The sequence below is a fragment of the Amia ocellicauda genome, chromosome 7 (genome assembly GCF_036373705.1).
Source record: "Amia ocellicauda isolate fAmiCal2 chromosome 7, fAmiCal2.hap1, whole genome shotgun sequence".
Classification (NCBI taxonomy): Eukaryota; Metazoa; Chordata; class Actinopteri; order Amiiformes; family Amiidae; genus Amia; species Amia ocellicauda.
This window is the reverse complement of record NC_089856.1, coordinates 42,382,662-42,404,364: the sequence shown is the minus strand read 5'-3', so window position 1 is coordinate 42,404,364 and position 21,703 is coordinate 42,382,662. Positions and strand designations below refer to the sequence as shown.

Below are 21,703 nucleotides of genomic sequence, written 5' to 3'. Positions count from 1 at the left end.
ATGTGCTGGACAAACAAGTCCGATCCATGGAGGCCCAACCTCGCAACTTACAGGACTTAAAGGATCTGCTGCTAACGTCTTGGTGCCAGATACCACAGCACACCTTCAGAGGTCTAGTGGAGTCCATGCCTCGATGGCTGTTTTGGCGTCAAAAGGGGGACCTACACAATATTAGGCAGGTGGTCATAATGTTATGGCTGATCTGTCTGTATGTATGTATGTATGTATGTATGCCTGCCTAAAGAAGTTTCAATGAATGCATACTGATTTATATATATGTTGTTGGGGCTGTTAAAGTGATGTGTATTTTTATTATGATGATGATGATTATTATTATTATTAATAATAATAATAATATTTAGCTGTATTCAGGCTATTCTGCTGGTTTATATTTATGATCACCATTGGCCTATGGATCCACTGCTGGATGAAGGCCTCCCCAAGATGTTTCCACTTGCTTCCATCTACAGCTTCATGTCATGCCTGCAAAGTGTTTGATTTCATCTTCCCATCTTCTGTGGTCGTTTTCTAGGTCTTTGTTCATATCTATTGGGATCCATTCAATAGCTTCCATCACTGGCCCACTGCTATTTTAACATTTTGACTGAATACATTATTACTTTAATATATTTTGCTTTGTTTCTTTTTCCATCTCTTCATGTTATTCCAAGCATACATCAGTCCATGCTCCTTTGTGTCATCCACAGTTTCTGTATCATTTTCGCATTATGTGACCAGGTTATATATATAATTCAAGTTGGGTTATTGCTTGGAAATGCACATCTTTAATTAGGACGACATCACGCTGCTAATGTTAAAGTGAAGTCTCGGCTTGGCCTTTCTCAGTTTGCATCCTCAGGGACTCCCAATCCTCCCACCCAAACCACAGTCTTCATTACAAACAGAGCTCTGGTTTGCCCTAGATTTGGGTGTAAATGAAGTTAGTCCCAGGGCAGAAGTCCTGGGGTGGACCAATCCCACCCCAGGCACTGTAATATCATTCCAGATGCTCAGGGCCCAGGGGCAATAAATATTATAGCAACACAAGGCACAACACTGTTTATTCCCCTAAAACACAAGACAAACTCCCCTATGGCCTTCACTTGTCAATCACTATTCTGTAACATGATTTTCTTTTTTCCCCACCCCATTGTTGCTACACACACACACATCTGTATGTATCAGTCCACCTCCCTCTTGTCTCCCTGACGGAACGTGTGTTAAAATATTTCTGTTTTTTGTGCTGGTTTAAAGCTGGAGCTATTTTATAAATGAACGCAGATTAAATATATATGAGAAATGCATACAATAAAATTTGATAGCAACAGTTAAAATATGTACTTAGTGGTGCGTCTTTAATATTAAATGTTCATGTTTCAGTGCATTTGCATGGTCTCGGTTTGCTTTATTAAAGTACCCTGCTCCTTTAATCAAGCGGTCCCTTTGGAGTGGGTCTGTTTTGTGGCTGGCTGGTGAAATCGAGAAACCGGCATCGTATTGATTTCTGATCTCATCCCTTGCACATGGGAGATCTCCCCCCCCCCCCCCTCCAGATTTCCAATATAAACCTATATATACAGATCACGTTTGTAACACTTTCTCGTTAGATGTGATGGACAGAGGACAGCAGCGACCTGGCACAGGTGACGTCACGCATCACCGCGCTGGCGAAAGTCTGCCGTCTGACATCTGAGAGGAAAAAAGAGCAGAAAAGAAAAGCCTCCTAAACGCTTCCGCCTTGAGCTCCGCATCTCCGAGAAGCCGGGCGGCGTGGGGCAGCTTTCGCGTTTCCCCAGCCTTGTGTGTTTTCCTCACGAAGATGGCGGCTCCAGTTGTTGCCAGTAGGGCTGGATCCGTCCACAGCATCGGCACCAGCACCAGCACCAGCGCCACCAGCACCAACAACAACAACAAAATCGCCCCCAGCTGCCCTGAGCTGGATTTCAGGTCCGGCGCCAGGATCGAGGAGGTGAATAAACTGATCCAGGAATTCAGCAAGCACGACCAGCGCGAATATGACGACCAGAGAGCGCTGGAGATCCACACCGCCAAGGACTTCATCTTCTCGATGCTGGGTAAGGCAGATCACGGCACCCGAGCGCGGCTGTTCGTCTGTCTATTATTCTTAGTACATGCATGTCTGGTTTGCATGCATTTTCAATAACAACAAACTCATGGAGCAAATGCCAGTGAGCTTCTCCCATGCACTGTTGCACGGAATTAGCAAAGTTGCAATCTGTCATCGGCTGCCTGTATGTGAGTGACTTTGTATCGATATGTTGCTGATCTCTACCTGCATGGTGTCTTGCTACAAGGTTACTGTTCCTGGTCGTATATGCCGCTGGATACACTTGTCAGTGCTGAACGTGTGCTCTGCAGAGTTCGTGGGGAAGTCAGCCAGACAAGCTCTCAATACGATGCAGTTTATACATGCAATGCTGTATGTCATCTGTGGTTTATGAAACGTTCAGACGAACACAGGTGCGCTGCATTTCTCTGCCGTCCTCGCACCTCTTCTCGGAGACGATCTCGTTTGGCAGTCTCCCAGCTCCTGTGATTATTATTTCAAAAAGAAAATACGTGGAAAACGAAATCTAACATGCTGTATGTAGTGTGTGTGTCGCACAGGACTCATTCGTGGCTCTCCAAGGGTGCCGAGTTCAGTGCAAATGTCTCCACCATGGTGGATCATAAGTACAACGACACAAAACAGGACTGGAAATAACCATTCAGTATGTTTTATGTTCTCGTTTTAAACCACGTAACAGGATTCATTGATACAGAACTTTTGTGTGCATTGGAGGAATAGGAGCCTGTCTAGGAAAGCCCTGGGTTTTTATTTTTAAAGCACACCTATTTATTTATTTATTTATTTATTTGCCCTCGACACCAAACGATTTATAATAATCCAATTAGGCAGTCTAGGAGGTTGTCTGTGCAATCAGATGCATGTGTAGGGGAAAAAAAAAAAAAAGACATCTGGTCATTTTGAGACATGCTCATTGGTTTGATTCATATTGCAGTAATATCTCCCTCTAACATTGAATCTCCCGGCGAATTTCAAAATAAATACATATATAAAACTTGCATATATAACTTTGTGAAGCCCTTGAAAGTGCATTTTAAAGAATGGGTGTTTATACACGTGTTCTTTCCTGTATTAAAGGCTGCAGTTTACATGGCAAATGCATCATTTTAGTGCTGCAAAACGCCGTGTGGAAACTGTTTCTGTCACTTATTGTCATTGCTAATTGTGCTCAGTGCACACGGTGCAGCGGTGCATTTGCAGAAATTGCAATGTTGATATGTTGTGACCAGGGCGTGCATGTCTGCCCATCAGAAAGTCGTCATGGGTTTGCTCTCAGCAGCCCTTTTTACTACCATGAACCGTGGCAGCTGTTGCAAACCCATCATCCCTGCACAGATTACGTGCATGCTGAATTTCGATAGCGATATATGGGCCACTGCACATTCAACATGCCACTGCTTTTATGCAATACAGCAGATTATCTTTTTTTTTTTTTTTTTAGGCAAATCTCATAAACGTTGAGTACTGGCCTCAACATTATTTCAAAGCATCAGAGTCTAATGCACTTAAACCCCGTTGGCTGGTTGGCTTATATTCCCCGGGGCAATTAAAACCCATGTTATTGTGCCCATGGGCCAGGGCACTGCCTGTGACTCTCAGGTAGGCTGCACGGCGCCTGGGGATCCTGACACAAAGGTGCGAACATGCTTGATATATAATGTTGTCTGAACCACAAACTGTATTTCTCTTTCTGGACACGCTCGGTTTTGCAAACAGAGAATGGTAAACTAGCCAATTGAACACGTTTCAGCAATGGTCCTTTTTAACCCATACATGTTTTTTTTATTTTTTAGCAAACTGTGATAAAGCCCACCATTACATTTAATAATGTGAAAATCAAGGGGGGAAACAGGTTACCTTAAAATACTGGTAGTTCACCGTCACTGTCATGGGACGTTACTCTTACCATCTCACTTCAGTGATGATAAAGAGCTTAATGACCCAAGAGCTGGATCAAGGTTGTTGTTGAATGGCCCCAGTGATGCCACTTTCCCATCGCAACTCGCCATTGGCAACCTTTTGGTGAAGAAGTGATTTATAAGGCAGTCACAACCAGCCGAATTAATGATGCAGCAGAATGATGTGTTGTCACTGGACAGGCAATATTTCCAGGACGTCAATGTGTGTGAATCTGTAAAACCTTAACGGGCCTGATCCCCAGCAGTGATGGAGAATGCATCTCAGCTTATGAATTTTCTTTGCTTATTTGTGAACAATGGCAAAGAAAACGTAATGGGGGACGTTATTGCCTACAGCAATCTGAAGAAACAAACATTACTGACGTCTCCGTTTCATATCCTTTATAAATTCTGCATGTTTTACATATAAAACTACATTTTGATAAACATGCAAAAGTGGCTGTCTGATGAAGCCAGCTACATGTAGGCTAGTAGTGCCTTTTGCTGAGAGAGACCAATTTGTCTTTCAAGCACCATTTCAGCTCTCCCCTGCATTTTCAATGATCACTGCCAGAGTGCAAGTGATTGTCGAGTGCCAGGCTGATGTCACTCAGTAACGATGTTATTTAAAAAGTACAATCATTATTTTAGGTGACCAGAAAAGCATCAGATCCTGCAGGATCTATTGTATTTATACAATGGCACGGTGTAGCAGATCCCTGTTGTAAATCATTATAATCTGTGGGGACTCCTGAAAGAGCCAAATTGTAATCACAGCTTCGTACATATCTAAGCTCGTGTGATTCTAATTAAGCTTAAAATAAACTGAGAATAGTGCAGCCAATGCACATTTCGCTACCTCTGATTTGCACTTGAGCTAATTGAAGATTTACATTTATTTTTTATTAAGTTTAATACCCCACTATAAGGTTCTATATGGTTTTATTTTCATGCATATCTAAAATAGTTCTCCATTAATGATTACATCGTTTACATTGCACTTCTACATTTTATCATACATTTTAAGATCGTCTACCTGCTCGCAAGTTGTATCCTCCCAGTGGAACCACTGTTTGGGTTGTAACTTGCTAATAGAGTGTTTTTAAAAAATCTGAATGTTTCCATTTTACTTATTTAGTTAAATAAGGGTTAAATAAATACTTCTCAACCCCAGTGGAAAATTTCAATAAGGTGCTCCCAAGAGGGTTATAATTTGTTCTCTTAGTCAGTTCCACAAAGCAGCAGTAACCTGTATTGATCAAAGTCTGTAAAATCAGTGGTAACACTCAATATTCTCCATCAGAATCATTCAGATTTGAGTGAAACTCCTTCGCCCTACTAGATAACAACAAAGAAAATATTGGCACTTTTTACACTGAAGTCTTCTGAGATTTTAGTACCAGTGCAGAATTGTCTCCAAGAATGCGTTGAACATGAAAGCTTTAAAGGTGTGCAATTATCCCAGGATACTGTAGTTTGGGGAATGAGAGATAAAGTGAATGTGTTTCAGGGGACAATGAGCTGGCGTTCCAATGATTTCACGGGACCCACAGAGGTTTGAAAACCACCCTGGTATTGTCTTATAATTTCCCAGAAGGCTGCATTTTCACACAACAAGATGAAACTGATAACCATGACTTTGTTAATCCCAATTCTAGCAGGAACTATTGCATTAGGAGTACAGATTAGCACAGCCTATTGCATGCTAGTATACAGCTGAGAAGTCCTACCAGTGTAATAATGGGAGATGGCAAAAATCTGGGATTGTTTTCTGGCTAATATTGCATCTGAAAAGAAAAGGGAATCTTCAAATCAGTGAACTGGAAAACAAAACCAACTCGATAGCAACCCTGCTCTGAGTAATCCCTAGTCTGAAGTCCCTGACACTTTCTTTTGATGCATGAATAAACGGCGAGAGAGAGCTTTCCGATTTCTCATGCTTTTATTAAAACGGTACACATGCTATTAATATTGGTATACATATCCGCCAACTAAGAAAAGCGCTTGTGTTGCATTTTAAACAGATTCAGAGCTGTGTGCAACCGGTGCAGCGTAATGGAAATAGTTGTATTGATAAATCGCGAGCACTCACCCTCACCAGACTAGCACTAGCTGGCGTTTCATTTAATATTAAGAAGCTGTGAAATCCGTTTCAGTCTGGCTGCTAAAATTGGGTTATGCAGATAGAAAAAAGAAAAAATCTTTTTGAAGAACTGATCTCGTTTGACACTAAAAGGCAGGGGTACAAGCGAAAGGAATTTTGTCCGACAAGTTATATATATTTTTTTAAAGAACGTTGCTGGTGTTCACAATTTCATGGCGACACATAGAAAGTGGAAGCCTGAGTGGGTTATTCATAGCGATTACTTTAATATGACTTGCTGTGGCATATCAGAGAGGACTTTGCTTTGCAAACACAGCGAGACACAGCCCAGTCCTTCTCCTGTATAAAAAAAAAAAGTCCACTTCATTGGAAAGGGCTCAGATTCAAATAGAATGAGCTATTTTTCCTTATCCCTCCAATCAATTGATGTCTTCTTTTCTCAGACAACTTTGAAAAACGGCACAATTAACCCCGAGAATAGTGCATCCTTGTTTATTTTGATTCAATTCCCACATCGTGGTCCTCTCTTCTGAAGCTGTGCTTTTTGAACGAATATGTAAATGCATTTCTCATCACAGCAAGCCATCATTTCAATTCATTTTTACTTTTGGTTCAATTGTATTAGCCTGCAAGCTGAGGTTATTATTTTGCAGTTGTTTTCTTCTTCATCTTGTTTCTTTTTTTTTAGTTTTTTAGATCTTAATTTATTTATTTGATGCTGTTGTATGGCTCTGTGGGGACTCTTGAAGTTACTGCTGCTGAAATCTATGAGGGGAATGCAGGAAGTAGTGGTGACTCATTGTGATGACCGGAGATCTCACCTGTCCATTCTCAGCAGGAGACCTGTGTCCATTTGGGTATGCAAAGGTCTTGTCTGTGATATATTGATTTCTCTCTAAACACACTCACACACACATTGTTCTGGGAATACTGCTTTTGATGGGGGAGGTGCGATAAGTGCGGGCTACCTCTCGCCCCGTGAAAACGATACGGGCAGAGCTTTTCTGTGCAAGTGTTGTCTGCAGCCATTACAAAGCCGACCGAACAAATGATTGCTTTTCTTTAATCCTACCTTGGGTGCAAAACACCTCTGGCCTGCAATTTACTTTCTCTCAGTTCTGTCCCCACTGACGCGATGTGAGAAGAACAATGGTCTCTTACGGCACAGTTAAATATCTCTAATCTTACAAGACAAAAAGCACTTTCTTTCGGCTGAGCTGTTCATTCATATGATCACAGGGCTTGGAGCCACAGGCTGTAACCAAAGCTTGGACTCGCATTATCCTGCTTCTCATCCTTTCTTTTTTCCCTTCTCTTTCGTTTGGTAACCGGTAGAGTCTCGATGAAGTCAAGGAATCGGTCCTAAAAGTTGTGCACAAGAGGATTTTGTAATCGTAGCGAAACATTTCCCAGAAAGCACTTAATTTATGTGCCCTTGTGTTCATTGTGCAGTCTAGGAAAGCTCAGTGTTTTGGATTGATCTGTGGAATATTAATGGCAGCGAAACATAAGCCTGGGGACAGAAAGGTGGTGAATGTCTGATATGAAAGTGAAGCTTGTTAACACAGTGATTTTGCCTCTGTCTACTAAGTTAAATGGGTGCTACTTCTTTGAGTAGCATGTAAATGATTCAGCGGCTTAATGTGTTGGTAAATCAGCCCTAATTATTCTCTAGTTTACCTTCTAGGTGAAAAAGCCAGTGAAAAGCAGTGATTAGCTCATTCTTCAGCATTGTTTTGTGCTCTCTGTGTGTTGCTGTTGCCATTCACATTCACTGCTATAGAAGAGAGCAGACTGTTCTCGGCTGTAGGCAAACCTGAGAGGAATGGGTTAGAAAGGGGTATGAAACTTCATTGTAATTTTCTTGAAGAGGTCTCCAATTATAGATTTATTGGGTTTTCGGGGGAGAGCTCATTTGTAGCAGCAGGGAGGCAAGATCAAAGGAGGGTCTTTTGGAAAACAAGAACAGCAAAGGCATCCATGGGAGCTCCAAAAGGTTATTTCAGTGCAGAACAAAGTTTGAATCGGCACAGAGCATCGAGATTAGGTCCCTAGACTTTTAATTTCTTGCTGATGATGATGATTATTATAATTTATTCCTCCAGTTTACACCTTTATCTTAGGCGTCTTTACAGTTAATGATGCAATTGCTTTCTACTTGTTAAACTCATGGGAAACTGTAAAACTGTACCTTGTCCCACACTAATTACAGCGGTGTAACATCAAATGTGGGACATTGCATTAAGGCAACAAATTACACAGTGCGAGGTACAATATGAGCAACCACACCAAATGTGCTGGAAGATTGAAAACGTATACACTTCAGCTGCCTGACAGAGTTTTACACAAAGTGCTTTTGATCTTGTGTAGAGCGCAATTCCAGTGCTGCTGATAACAGGTTGAAGGTTTCAAGGCAGAGAGACAGATTTTTAGGGTCTGCAGGTTCAGTCTGAAATGGCAAGATTTGCGGATGTGCCAGACGATTATAGCCTCTAACTTTATCTTGCATAATTGACCTTAATGATTGAAATAACTTAATTACTGTGTGGGAGAATTCAAATGCCTGTTATTGCAACTCCTGTTTTCAGTTCTCCAGTTCACAGTAAAATGTGCCTTTAAACATGCATTACAGATATCCCTTTTTAGACATGTCTTCATATGATGTCATTTAGGCAACAAAACCACCAATTGCTAAAACAGGAGCCAGTTGGCTGAGATCACAAGATGTGGCCCGGGCCCAGAGCCCACTGGTTAAGCATAATAAACTGGAACTTTGCATTTCAACCGGTTGGAGTAATCTTGTGCTTTAGTGTTTGTTATGTAGATAGGTGACAGGAGTAGTAGAGCTGTTAGAAGGAGCTCCCATTGTCCCTTAGACCTCCTGCAGGTTCTGTAGTTTCCATCCAGTTTGTATGAGCCAGGGCAGTACAGGGGGTCTCCGAGGGACATAGGGACAGGCCTTCCACAAAGAAACCTCATTACCCTGCGAAGAAAGCCCGATCATTACCACTCGGATGGCACAAATGTGTGGATGCATAGGTCACAACTGTTTCCTAATGCAGGGAAATAAATCAGGCCCTTCATTGCACTGTGGTGTGATCCATTGCGAGTTGTGTGAGCTAGAGGCATGTGATGCTTTTGCTGATGAAACAGAAAAGCAAGCTTTCTAGTATAATTCCAGCTCTACATGATGGTCTGTGACTCGGAAGAAGGTATCAGACACCTGGAGCTGGCTTACTGCCACCTCCAAAATTATTGGGACCCTTGATAAAGATGAGCAAAAAAAGAATTGCGGAGGTGACTGTGAATCGGATGATGCCGCGATGCTTTTGTTGTATTTTCTGAGGAGACTGATTACTTTTCTTGTGCGCCGGTTTTGTCTTTAGATGCTCCATTTCCCCCTGCCTTTAGGTTTCCAGATCGAGAGATGAATCCTAATGAGACGGACAGGACACTTTGAATTAGATGTGGTCCCCCCCCGAGCTCAGCATGGTATCTTATTCTCCCAGTCACCGCAGGTTTTATTCCTTCCATTCTTTTCCATTTTCGCCCCGACTCGGTTCCTTCATTCTGGGAGAGGTGTCTGAGGAGGAGGTGACTGGACCACCTGTGTTCTCCTGTAGTATCTCATTAAAAGCTGATAATATGCCCCAGCAGGCTGAGGAGAAGGCTTTAGTAACCATCTGGCAGTAATCTGTCACCTGTTTAAATGCCCTCTCGCCCAGGAAAGAAGACTTGTGCCACCCAGAACGCCCTTAGTTGGCATTCTTGCCCAGCCACTTTGCTCTCAACTGTCAGCAGCTGTAGTAGGACTTAATAAACATGCCATCCTTTCCTCAGGGCTGATATGCAAAACCTGGAGCCCGTTTATATGAAAAGCGCTGTTTCGCCACAAAGCTCGGTCCACTACCAATGCCGGTGGGTTTGCACTCGACCAAGTCAAGGGGAGTGACCTCACCAAACCAGACTTGTGTACACTATAAGCTCTGTTAGACTGATGGAGATGCAGATGAGTTTAAATGCCACTTTGGTGATTAACTTCATGTGCTACTGTTTCCCTTACCTTTCTTTAAAAGTCATTTTAATTTACCGCCTACCACACCGCTCCGAACTCTTGACATGAAATTCCCTTTAATTTTCTCGAACGCACTACTGAGATAATTATAAGCCATCTAAATTCGTCTCTCTCAGACGCGGGGTCTGAATTGCGCTCCCAACTGCCTTCTTTTGACGTGAGATTTTTCTTCACAATCACTACAAACCCAATTTCTGGTAAACGGCTTTGAATACCATTTGGAATGAGAGTTTCAAAGTGTGATTCTCCAAAGGGGGGAAAAGTAACAAGTTGGGTGCAAAGTACTTTCCAAAACCTAATTCAGGTCACATAATAATCCCCTTTTTGAGAGTTTATGTGAAATGTATTATGTATCCACTTTCTGGATCTCTAATTCTATCAATGAATTGATGTGGTGACATAAATCTGGCTTCAGAAAACCCTTTTGCCACCAAATTCATCTTTAATTTGTAGTCTTATTGTCACTGTGATCTGTGTATTTGTCCATTTGGAGAATTCATACTTACTACTTTATTTTCTGAAAAGCATTGCATTATTTAAGTCATTCATCACAAAATAATCAACCTGTGTTTCATGTCATGTTTTAATTGGTTTAATTGGTAATGCATTTTTAGTTTGTAGGCTGTCACTGACATACGCGCCACGCTGGAAATGACCAAGTGATCCCCGGGGAATGACTGACCTTGTAGCTCTAAGATCCTCAACACCTAAAACAGGCACCAAGATCCTTGTGTGAAGGTCTGTGTTCGGTGGCTGCAGTGCGCTTGCAGTGTTACTATTGCTATTCAAAGCAATGATGCACAGACAATATACTTAGAAATACAATAAGCCTTGAAGAGATCAGACGTACGATTCGCCTTATAGAATTGGCAGCGGTGCTTGTGAGACGTTCATTGTTGAAGGAGCTCCCGTGGATCAGTCTAACCAGTTAGCAAGCAAGGCCAGGCTTTACTTTCCTACAGCAATAACAAGGGAATGTATGTGGCTTTGTTCGGTGTTATTAATGATGACGCAAAGAACACCTCAGCCGCTGATTCTGAAATGAATCCCGTAGCATGTCAGCCGAGGCACCGGCTCATTGCCTCTGATGAAAGTGGCTCCGATATTGCTTCAGAGCGGGACTCTAACCTGGGAGGTGGTTTAAATCCCTGTCACGGCTGGAGTTGAAAGGTTAGTCATAGCTCCTGCCTCCTGTCTTGGCAGCGAGAGCTTTTATTGCACCTTCGGTGGCACTCCTTGCGAAGCGAGTCATCGGTAATAGTCCTACCTCCCGTTATGGTCAAAGGTGTAAAGGGATGCGAGAGTTGAACGAGCTGAAGATTTATAATTGAAGTGCGATGTGTAGGACTTCAGCCTCGTGCTTATTTCTCGCAGGTGTGGGAGTTCACATGGCAAGAGCAGGAATACTCATGAATAGGGAAGTGAATGAAAACGGACGGAAAGATTGGTACATTAAAAAAGGGTTGTCTTTACCCCTTCTCCTTAACCATCTTCAGATTTATCACAGTCGCTTCACCTGGATTTTATCCCACTTGTACATAAAAAATACACGTTTGTGACTATGGGCTCCTAAGATTGGGTTGGACGGGATTCATTCTTATGACAACATGAACATAAACATTATCTACCGTTATGCTGATAAGTGATAGCAGCGAGGTTGTGTCGCATCTCGTTTACAGTGTGTTCTGCTTAATTGTCTGTTATGTTTGAAATACAACCTCTAGTATTTTACAATGTACACAGTTTTGTAGCAGGGTGCAGCTGTACATTTTGTATTGATGAGTCAGGAAGTTTCTCTTCCAATGTAATCTAGCATGTACAATAGCGAACATAAGGTTCCCCCCCCTTCATAAATGACTAATACCATTAAACTAACACTGCCCTGGATGATGAATGGGGTTCTGTTTTTTGTTCACAATGAGTTTAGACAAAACAACGTGGAAAGATATTCCAAAGACTTCATAAGAGCTAATGCGGGTTTGGTCATGGATTCATCTACATTGAGAAATGAAAGAGACCTGTTTAATCACACATACCTCTCACTTAGACAGTGGAGGATAAATCTCTCACAACATCTTTACGGTTCTTAAAATTAAATAATGCGTGCTAGATTCTCCTTATTATTGCAGAACTCGCAATTTGAGCTTTAATATAAAAGGAGAACTCATTAGGAAGTCGGGATCTTGATCTTACACACATTTCTGTCATAGTCTGCTCTCTGCCCTAGGTCCCAGGTTTTCATTTCGAAAGTGAGCTGCCAGCCCGGTTCATTCATTAACAGGCCCGCAGTGTGCAAGAGAGAGAAAACAAAAAAAGCTGGGGTCAAACGATCATCACAAATTAGGTGGTGTTGCCAGTGATAAGACAGCTCTTTTAAAAGCCCATATAAATTTCCTTTCACTCGCTTCGAAACTCGTCGCATAAAAACCTCCCTGTGTGTTGTGCCCCAAATCATGTGATTTGACCTCCCAGGCGCTCATGCTTCAGTGCACTGAATCTGATGGAATCCGTTCAAGTTCCTGCTTGTTTTCGCTACGACGGCGTGGCGAAATGGAGCATCTAGCTATTTAGTCAACATATTGTACCCAGAAGGTATGGAGAAAGGAGGAAAACAGATATCCATTGTACTGTGGCTTTTGTTTCTTGCTTGAAACACTGCGACTCAGCTGCTCTTCAGAGGAGAGCGCATTCCTTCCAAAGCACAGACGTGGGCCCACACACTTGGTTAGAATTGGGTACTTTTACGTTCAAAAGCAGCCAATGAATGTCAGTTATTTTTTATACTGAACTATATAAACCGTTTCTCCGTTGTGTGTAAATTCTGTATTTAAAATTTGCTGAAAATATAAAAGTCTGGAATTCCTAACTCTGCACAAGTGGCTTAGGGGCAACAGAGCACCGATAATACAGTTTACCACCGAAAATGCACTTTGTCAGGTCAATGCCAAGTAGTCTGACATTGTACGGTGCGGAACGAATAGTCTGATCTTTTCGGACAGGACCTATACTGCATAAGTCACCCACAGTTCTTGCGTTGCTAACTTCCAGCGCTGTAAACGGGTTTTGCGGAAAGACTTTACCTAATCCCAAGAACTGACTGATCTGCGTCTGTGTCAATACTCGGGAGCCTCGCTGGAGAAGGGGAAAGCGACTGGATTAATTCAGCATTAATATTTAATGGCCATTGTCTGCGCTCCGTGAGGCAAATTGCTACCACACCTGTCATGGCCCGTGCGGGATCAACAGCTTAAAAGGGGCTTGTTTGGATTTGGTTGAAAGCACGGTAGTAAATTTACAGTAGTAAACACCACCAGCACCCGGAATAAAAGGGCAGGGGACAGTGAGGACATCTGCTTCCCCCCGAGCAGGTCACACATCTTGGCAACAGCCTGGAGAAGATGAGAAGGGAGTGTGTTTTTTTTTTATTGTCAGGCCAGTGTGGGCCAGTTAATCAGCTATTGTGGAGAGCGCTGTGTGTGGAGGGTGCAGGGGGGTCCTGTGTGTTTCCCTGCATCGAGGGAGTTGTTCTGATTTCGGGTTAATGAGTGGTGAGGATCTGTGGAGAACCCAGAGGACAGAGTCCGTCTCTGGGGAGACAGAAAGGCAGAAGGATCTTAAACCTTTCAAGCATGGATGGTCATATTGTTTCGTTTTCGCCCAAATACAAACCAGTGCCCCAGCTGTATTGTTTTGCCGGGGCTAGAAACAGGTGTCGAAAGGAATTGTGGCCGTCAATTCTCAGTGGTTTAATTGATTCATGGTCAATATGGTCAGTGAGGAGTAAGAGCAACTATAATAGAGTCTATAATTAAGCTGATTTCTCAAAAGTAAAGTAGCAGGGATGTAATGCAGACTGAAGTCTTTAAAACTAAGATAAAAGAGCAACCTAAGAAAAGTTACTAAATTAAATCTCGCTCAGTTGATTGTTGGGGGCTAATTGGTAAAAGTGTTTTGTGTGGGGACCCCAACAGTCAGCTGGAATAATATAAGAAAGACAAAAAGAGTGTTTTAAAATCAATTCAGTCTCCATATGTAAAAAAATGATGGCTTTTCTAGTGGGGAAATAATTGTCTTCTGCTTTGTCAAAGGAGTGTAAACACGCTGCGCAGTGTGAGTGATTGGTAGTTGGAGTCTTGGTCTATTGCATCCAAGTGGCGGCATCTTTGAATGGTTTGCTTTAAGCCTCCAGGTTTATTGACATTCCTGCCCAAAGCCTTCGAGTGTTGGCACCGTCCCTCCTGATGAATGGTGACGGAAAGGGTGATCTGAAGGTTTAGCCCTCCAAGGACCTTTGTCGGATGGTTGAGTTCCCCCGATTCAGGTTGATGAATTGGCACGGACACGCCTAAGGTGGCCGTGTCGCTGTCCAAAACAAATGGCAGTACCCTTGGCTCTAGGGCTACCAGATTGTGGTCCCGGAGGGCTCCTTAATTGTTCTAATTGACTGATTTAACTGGATGAATTTCACACTTCTCTCTAGACTCCAGTATTGGTGGGTACCACTTATATATATTTTAAGTTTCAGCAGTAGAAATAAAATGTAAAGATCTTAACTAAGCCTTAATGCGAAAATAATTAAATGATTAATGCATCAATTAATGTAGTAATTAAATGAGCAATCTAATTGAGCACCTGTTGGAACAAGACCCTGTCGCCCCCAGGTCTGGAGTCAAACACTACTTTTCTGAAGGATCAAATAAGTTCAAAGGCTCTTGACTTTCATATACAGTGCATCTGGAAAGTATTCACAGCGATTCACTTTTTCCACATTTTGTTATGTTACAGCCTTATTCCAAAATGGATTAAAACTCTATAAACAATACCCCATAATGACAACGTGAAAGAAGTTTGTTTGAAATCTTTGCAAATGTATTAAAAATAAAAAACAAAAAAAAGCACATGTACATAAGTATTCACAGCCTTTGCCATGACACTCAGAATTGAGCTCAGGTGCATCCTGTTTCCACTGATCATCCTTGAGATGTTTCTACAACTTGATTGGAGTCCACCTGTGGTAAATTCAGTTGATTGGACATGATTTGGAAAGGCACACACCTGTCTATATAAGGTCCCACAGTTAACAGTGCATGTCAGAGTACATACCAAGCCATGAAGTCCAAGGAATTGTCTATAGACCGCTGAGACAGGATTGTATTGAGGCACAGATCTGGGGAAGGTTACAGAAAAATTTCTGCAGCATTGAAGGTCCCAATGAGCACAGTGGCCTCCATCATCTGTAAATGGAAGAAGTTTGGAACCACCACTTCCTAGAGCTGGCCAAACTGAGTGATCAGGGGAGAAGGGCCTTAGTCAGGGAGGTGACCAAGAACCCGATGGTCACTCTGACAGAGCTCCAGTGTGTCTCTGTGGAGAGAGGAGAACCTTCTAGAAGAACAACCATCTCTGCAGCACTCCACCAATCAGGCCTGTATGGTAGAGTGGCCAGACGGAAGCCACTCCTCAGTAAAGGGCACATGACAGCCCGTCTGGAGTTTGCCAAAAGGCACCTGAAGGACTCTCAGACAATGAGAAACAAAATTCTCTGGTCTGATGAAACAAAGATTGAACTCTTTGGCCTGAATGGCAAGCGTCCTGTCTGGAGGAAACCAGGCATCGCTCATCACCATCCCTACAGTGAAGCATGGTGGTGGCAGCATCATGCTGTGGGGATGTTTTTCAGCGACAGGAACTGGGAGACTAGTCAGGATTGAGGAAAAGATGAATGCAGCAATGTACAGAGACATCCTTGATGAAAACCTGCTCCAGACCTCTGGACCTCAGACTGGGGCGAAGGTTCATCTTCCAACAGGTCAATGACCCTAAACATACATCCAAGATAACAAAGGAGTGGCTACAGGACAACTCTGAATGTCCTTGAGTGGCCCAGCCAGAGCCCAGACTTGAACCCGACTGAACATCTCTGGAGAGATCTGAAAATGGCTGTGCACTGACACTCCCCATCCAACCTGATGGAGCTTGAGAGGTCCTGCAAAGAAGAATGGGAGAAACTGCCCAAAAATAGGTGTGCCAAGCTTGTAGCATCATACTCAAAAAGACTTGAGGCTGTAATTGGTGGCAAAGGTGCTTCAACAAAGTATTGAGCAAAGGCTGTGAATACTTCTGTGCATATGCTTTTTTTGTTTTTTATTTTTAATAAATTTGCAAAGATTTCAAACCAACTTCTTTCACGTTGTCATTATGGGGTATTGTTTGTAGAATTTTGAGGAAAATAATTAATTTAATCCATTTTGGAATAAAGCTGTAACATAACAAAATGTGGATAAAGTGAAGCGCTGTGAATACTTTCTGGATGCACTGTAGATCTAGATACAGATATAAATATCAATTTTGAAGGCTTTGGTTGTCTGTAACTTGATGATCTTGGGATCAGTTTCAAGCTTACCAATTTTTTTTGTATCCTTTTACTGGAAATGGCACTAATAACTTGCAAAGCAGACAGTGCTCACCTGTGAAAGCTTTAGCTAGAAACTCTTGACCCAGGCCAAAAAACTGTATATGCCACTTCCTGTTTCTATTTTTCATACACAATGCTATTAGCCGTTGAGTGTTTTTTTTTTTTTTTCGTTCACTTTTACATCTATTTCACTGCCTCAAATTGTGCTGTGACACACCATCCTAGTGTGATTCTCAAAGCCATTGGAGAGGGTTTATAATGCGTTGGCTGTCTATCCCGGATTAAGGCCATTAACACCCTTTTTCTCGTTTAAAAGACACCATGTATGATGTAACGCGTTACGGTTAGGCACAGACAGATGCAGTAACACTAATGAGATGAGGTCTGGGCCTTTAACTGAGCTTCCAAATCCATCTCTAATTTGATCAGTGTTTCCTGAGAGTATCTGAGGTTTTAATAGCATTAAGTTGCAATAAGATCTTGACAAAGTCCTAAGTCGGTTTCTCCTGCAAGAGAAAGATACGCTAAAACCATGGTTAAAATCAGTGGCTCGGAAATATTACAGGAGTTTTACAGTTACTCTATTCATGAAATCAGAGTGAAGTTTGAGATGGCATTCATCTACATCTAATTGTGAGAGAGCATCATTTCCATTAGACTTGCTCTTGCTGCATTTATTTCTTTCAGGTTCGGTTTTATATGACTACATTGTACAAATATTATATGATAAGAGCTCTTGAGAAGAATTGTATGCCTGTCTGAATTGTAGAGACCAGCACTTACACTCACCTAAAGGATTATTAGGAACACCTGTTCAATTTCTCATTAATGCAATTATCTAATCAACCAATCACATGGCAGTTGCTTCAATGCATTTAGGGGTGTGGTCCTGGTCAAGACAATCTCCTGAACTCCAAACTGAATGTCTGAATGGGAAAGAAAGGTGATTTAAGCAATTTTGAGCGTGGCATGGTTGTTGGTGCCAGACGGGCCGGTCTGAGTATTTCACAATCTGCTCAGTTACTGGGATTTTCACTCACAACCATTTCTAGGGTTTACAAAGAATGGTGTGAAAAGGGAAAAACATCCAGTATGCGGCAGTCCTGTGGACGAAAATGCCTTGTTGATGCTAGAGGTCAGAGGAGAATGGGCCGACTGATTCAAGCTGATAGAAGAGCAACTTTGACTGAAATAACCACTCGTTACAACCGAGGTATGCAGCAAAGCATTTGTGAAGCCGCAACACGTACAACCTTGAGGCGGATGGGCTACAACAGCAGAAGACCCCACCGGGTACCACTCATCTCCACTACAAATAGGAAAAAGAGGCTACAATTTGCACAAGCTCACCAAAATTGGACAGTTGAAGACTGGAAAAATGTTGCCTGGTTTGATGAGTCTCGATTTCTGTTGAGTCAGAATTTGGCGTAAACAGAATGAGAACATGGATCCATCATGCCTTGTTACCACTGTGCAGGCTGGTGGTGGTGGTGTAATGGTGTGGGGGATGATTTCTTGGCACACTTTAGGCCCCTTAGTGCCAATTGGGCATCGTTTAAATGCCACGGCCTACCTGAGCATTGTTTCTGACCATGTCCATCCCTTTATGACCACCATGTACCCATCCTCTGATGGCTACTTCCAGCAGGATAATGCACCATGTCACAAAGGTCGAATCATTTCAAATTGGTTTCTTGAACATGACAATGAGTTCACTGTACTAAACTGGCCCCCACAGTCACCAGATCTCAACCCTATAGAGCATCTTTGGGATGTGGTGGAACGGGAGCTTCGTGCCCTGGATGTGCATCCCACAAATCTCCATCAACTGCAAGATGCTATCCTATCAATATGGGCCAACATTTCTAAAGAATGCTTTCAGCACCTTGTTTAATCAATGCCACATAGAATTAAGGCAGTTCTGAAGGCGAAAGGGGGTCAAACACAGTATTAGTATGGTGTTCCTAATAATCCTTTAGGTGAGTGTATAGGCAGACATCCACTCAGTTTGTCACTCAAGCACACTTTTTTTTGTTCTTTTTCCAGCAACAAAATCATTAAACAGTTCTTTCCCCCCACCCATCTGTTCTACTTACTGCAGGTGTTGAAAGCCAGTTTACATAATGCAATTTTAACAAGAGAAGTCTAGATTTTCCATTCAAGTGAAGTCAGACTGTTAGTTTCCTTATTTGGTAATAGTTCTGGTTTATGGACAGTACTCATTCCTAATGCATTGTCCTTAAAAAGGTGCACCAGAGATGGTTCAGGGGCAGCCCAGCAGGTAGGTATGTTCCCCAGCGGTTTTTAATATCAGCATTAATATTATTACATTGTGATGTGCTTTGGTTTGAGTTTTAATCTGGAGGGTGTGATACCTTTTTGGTTGATGGCTTCTCCTAAAAGAGTTTTCTTCCTGATCTCTAGCTGTAAAGCAGTGAGAGGTTGTGTTTGCATGCACGGCTGTCTGTGACAAAGTCTTTGATTTATAGCGGTCTCCTCTTCCGCTCCGTTTGAGTCGCCGGGTCTCCCCGTGATTGATGGTCTTCCCACACGAACTTGGAGGCACATTTCACAGTGGAAGTGTTTTGTTTTAATCTTGATTAAGTATTGCGGCACGGATACGCTCAGGCGCTTTGATGCATATCTAGTGTGTTTGCCCACTCCTTCCTCACCAATCAAACAGATTTGAAGATGGAGCAGCAGCAATATATACATTATATAAATAATAGGCAGGTAAGTGACTTTAGGTGACATCCAATCTGTGGTTTGAGGCAATGAAGCGACGGTTATGGTTTCGCTGTCACGATGTGTAACGGGCATGTGGCCTTGATTCCTAATGACCAGGAATGGCAGGAGGGGATAGATCCATTTTCAGTTGATCTGGAGGAGGAGAGTGGTGGTGTCTCTCTGAGAGTGCAGGTGTGATAGACCTGGACAACCCAAACGTGTCTCTCTTTTAGGTTGAGTGGGTACCATGGGAAAGTGAAGGATTATGGCGGAGATGCGATGGCCTCCATAGGCCAAGAATATTGGTCCTCGAAAGTGCTTCAAAACTGGCAGCTGGTTCCACTACTGTTACTACCACTAATACGACAGCTACTAAAATAATTGTGAGATACCACAGTTTTATCCCCCCGCCTTTGTCTTAAAATTGAGTAAAATTGTTTGCTAATAGATTTTGCGTCTGTCTGGAAATGAAAAAGCTGCAAATTAGCTTGCCATCAGCCTAAAGTTATTTATTTTCATTTTCCTTAATCTTCAAAAACAAAATTAAATCAAATGCTGGACACTAAATTAGTTTTTCCCGATTTTATTGACTTTACTTAATCTCGGGCCTTTTTCCTAATGTCCCTGGTGATTGCAGTGAGCGATCAAGCCAATCTGCATGGAGCTGTAATTGGAGGAGATTTAAAATGACACCGCTTCCATGGGACCTTTAACAACCTCCTAGCAGACATAAATGATTCTGTTTCTTCCGTATTTATCTAGTTTTAGTTATTAGGCCATCCTTATGAATCACTTGTGCCTGCAGATATCCATATCCATAATATCCAATTTCCCCAGACAATACATTTTTTGTTCACCGAGATCATTTAATTTTATTTAGTTTTATTTATACCTTCACTGGCATCTCTGGTCTTTTTTTCTCCTCCTCAAGGCTTTCTTTGTGTAACTCAGACAATCTGTTAAGATAAATTAAGATTTCACAATTCCTGGATCTTACTTGTTAACCTTGTTGCCAAATCCAGCCCCAGTAAAAAAAGAAAATGAAAGGTGCTATCTCAAAGTGGAGAAGCATGTTTACAGCTTTTCATCGGCACCTTTTGAGTTTCGTTTTGAGCAACACTTGAAAAAAATAAAAATAAAATAAAAAATATATATATATAAATAATCATTCATAAGCAGGTTGGATTCAGGAAGTGTGCATTGGGTATTGAAGTATAAATGAATGTGTAGGGACTCTCATCTTTATAGAAATTTGGGCTCTAAAGCCATTATTACAATGATTTATGGCCAAAGTCATAAAGTAAACATCCTTTTAAGTTTTTTTACAACCCCTTGTTTTAAAGGATTACGACCGAATCCCCAATAGTGCAAAAACAGAAAAGGAAGCATTCATTCTTCTAACTTAAATGAATTAGTTAACTTAATACTGTGGGATTTTTATGTGACACTTCCCTCACTTTTTATGTTCTCCTCATTGGGAGAAAACAGGCTTTAACTTAGCGTGACTGGGAGTTTTATGAAGGACTGCAGTTGAAATGTATGTGTTAATGCATAACAATTGTAATTTGCTCACTTCCCAGTCAGGCAGTATCTTGAATCTTCTTTCCCAGAGGTCTTTTTTTTCCCCTTTTAAAAATGTCAGGCCCGTGAAATCATTCTTGTCCACATTTTGTTGACTTGCATGAGAGAGGTAACGGCTACATTTATCCTGTTCCGACTCAAACTTGGGCAGGGGGGATGAAAGAATATGTGACATCCAAAGTGTGGCGAGAGATGCGTCTGTGTGTGGCGATGCCTTTCTCTGGATCCGTAACGCAGATCCCTGGGAGACGTGGTCCACCGAACATTTCATTATGACGAGTTTGCTGGGGCTCGGGACCGAGAGGCTGGGAGTGTCAGAAAATGGGGAGGGAGGGATTCAATGTTTCCCAGGGTGGAAATTGACATGCTGCGCCCAAGGTCATTAAGTGTGAAGGGAAAGTGTTTGGGAAGGGTGGTTCAGCCTGTCAGCGCGAGCGGCACTTGTACTGTGGGGTTTTTAATGCATGCAAATGAAGGTGCGCTATACATGCAGCACACTGTGAAACCCTGTGAGATCCGCAGAATGCCTAGCGGTTCCGTCACTGTAGGACAGCAAGGATTTATGGAGCTATCTGTTGGGCACATCATTAGGGTCATCTCCCATCAAACCCCAACCACAACCCCAACCAAAGTCTCTGTCAATCATGGCCAACCCCACAAGCGGACGGCCACATCCTATCCCATAATATAATGAAAGAGCAAACGGAACAAGCCTGAACATTTAAAAAAATAATTCCAGAGTGAATTCTTGAAAACCTTAATAGAAACAGAGTGATGCTGGTGTTGGGAACAACTCAACTAGATTACACAGATA

The 21,703-nt window shown here is 42.2% G+C and overlaps 1 protein-coding gene across 1 annotated transcript in view; it reads left to right on the top strand.

Annotated features, from left to right (window-relative positions):
- Positions 1-1,596: 1,596 nt before the first annotated feature.
- Positions 1,597-21,703, top strand: part of LOC136753526 (nucleotidyltransferase MB21D2) — a 37,748-nt gene continuing 17,641 nt past the window's right edge. The window contains exon 1 of the mRNA XM_066709724.1: positions 1,597-2,075. Coding sequence (XP_066565821.1) covers positions 1,820-2,075 — 256 coding nt within the window. The 5' untranslated portion in view covers positions 1,597-1,819. The remainder of the gene's footprint in view (positions 2,076-21,703) is intronic.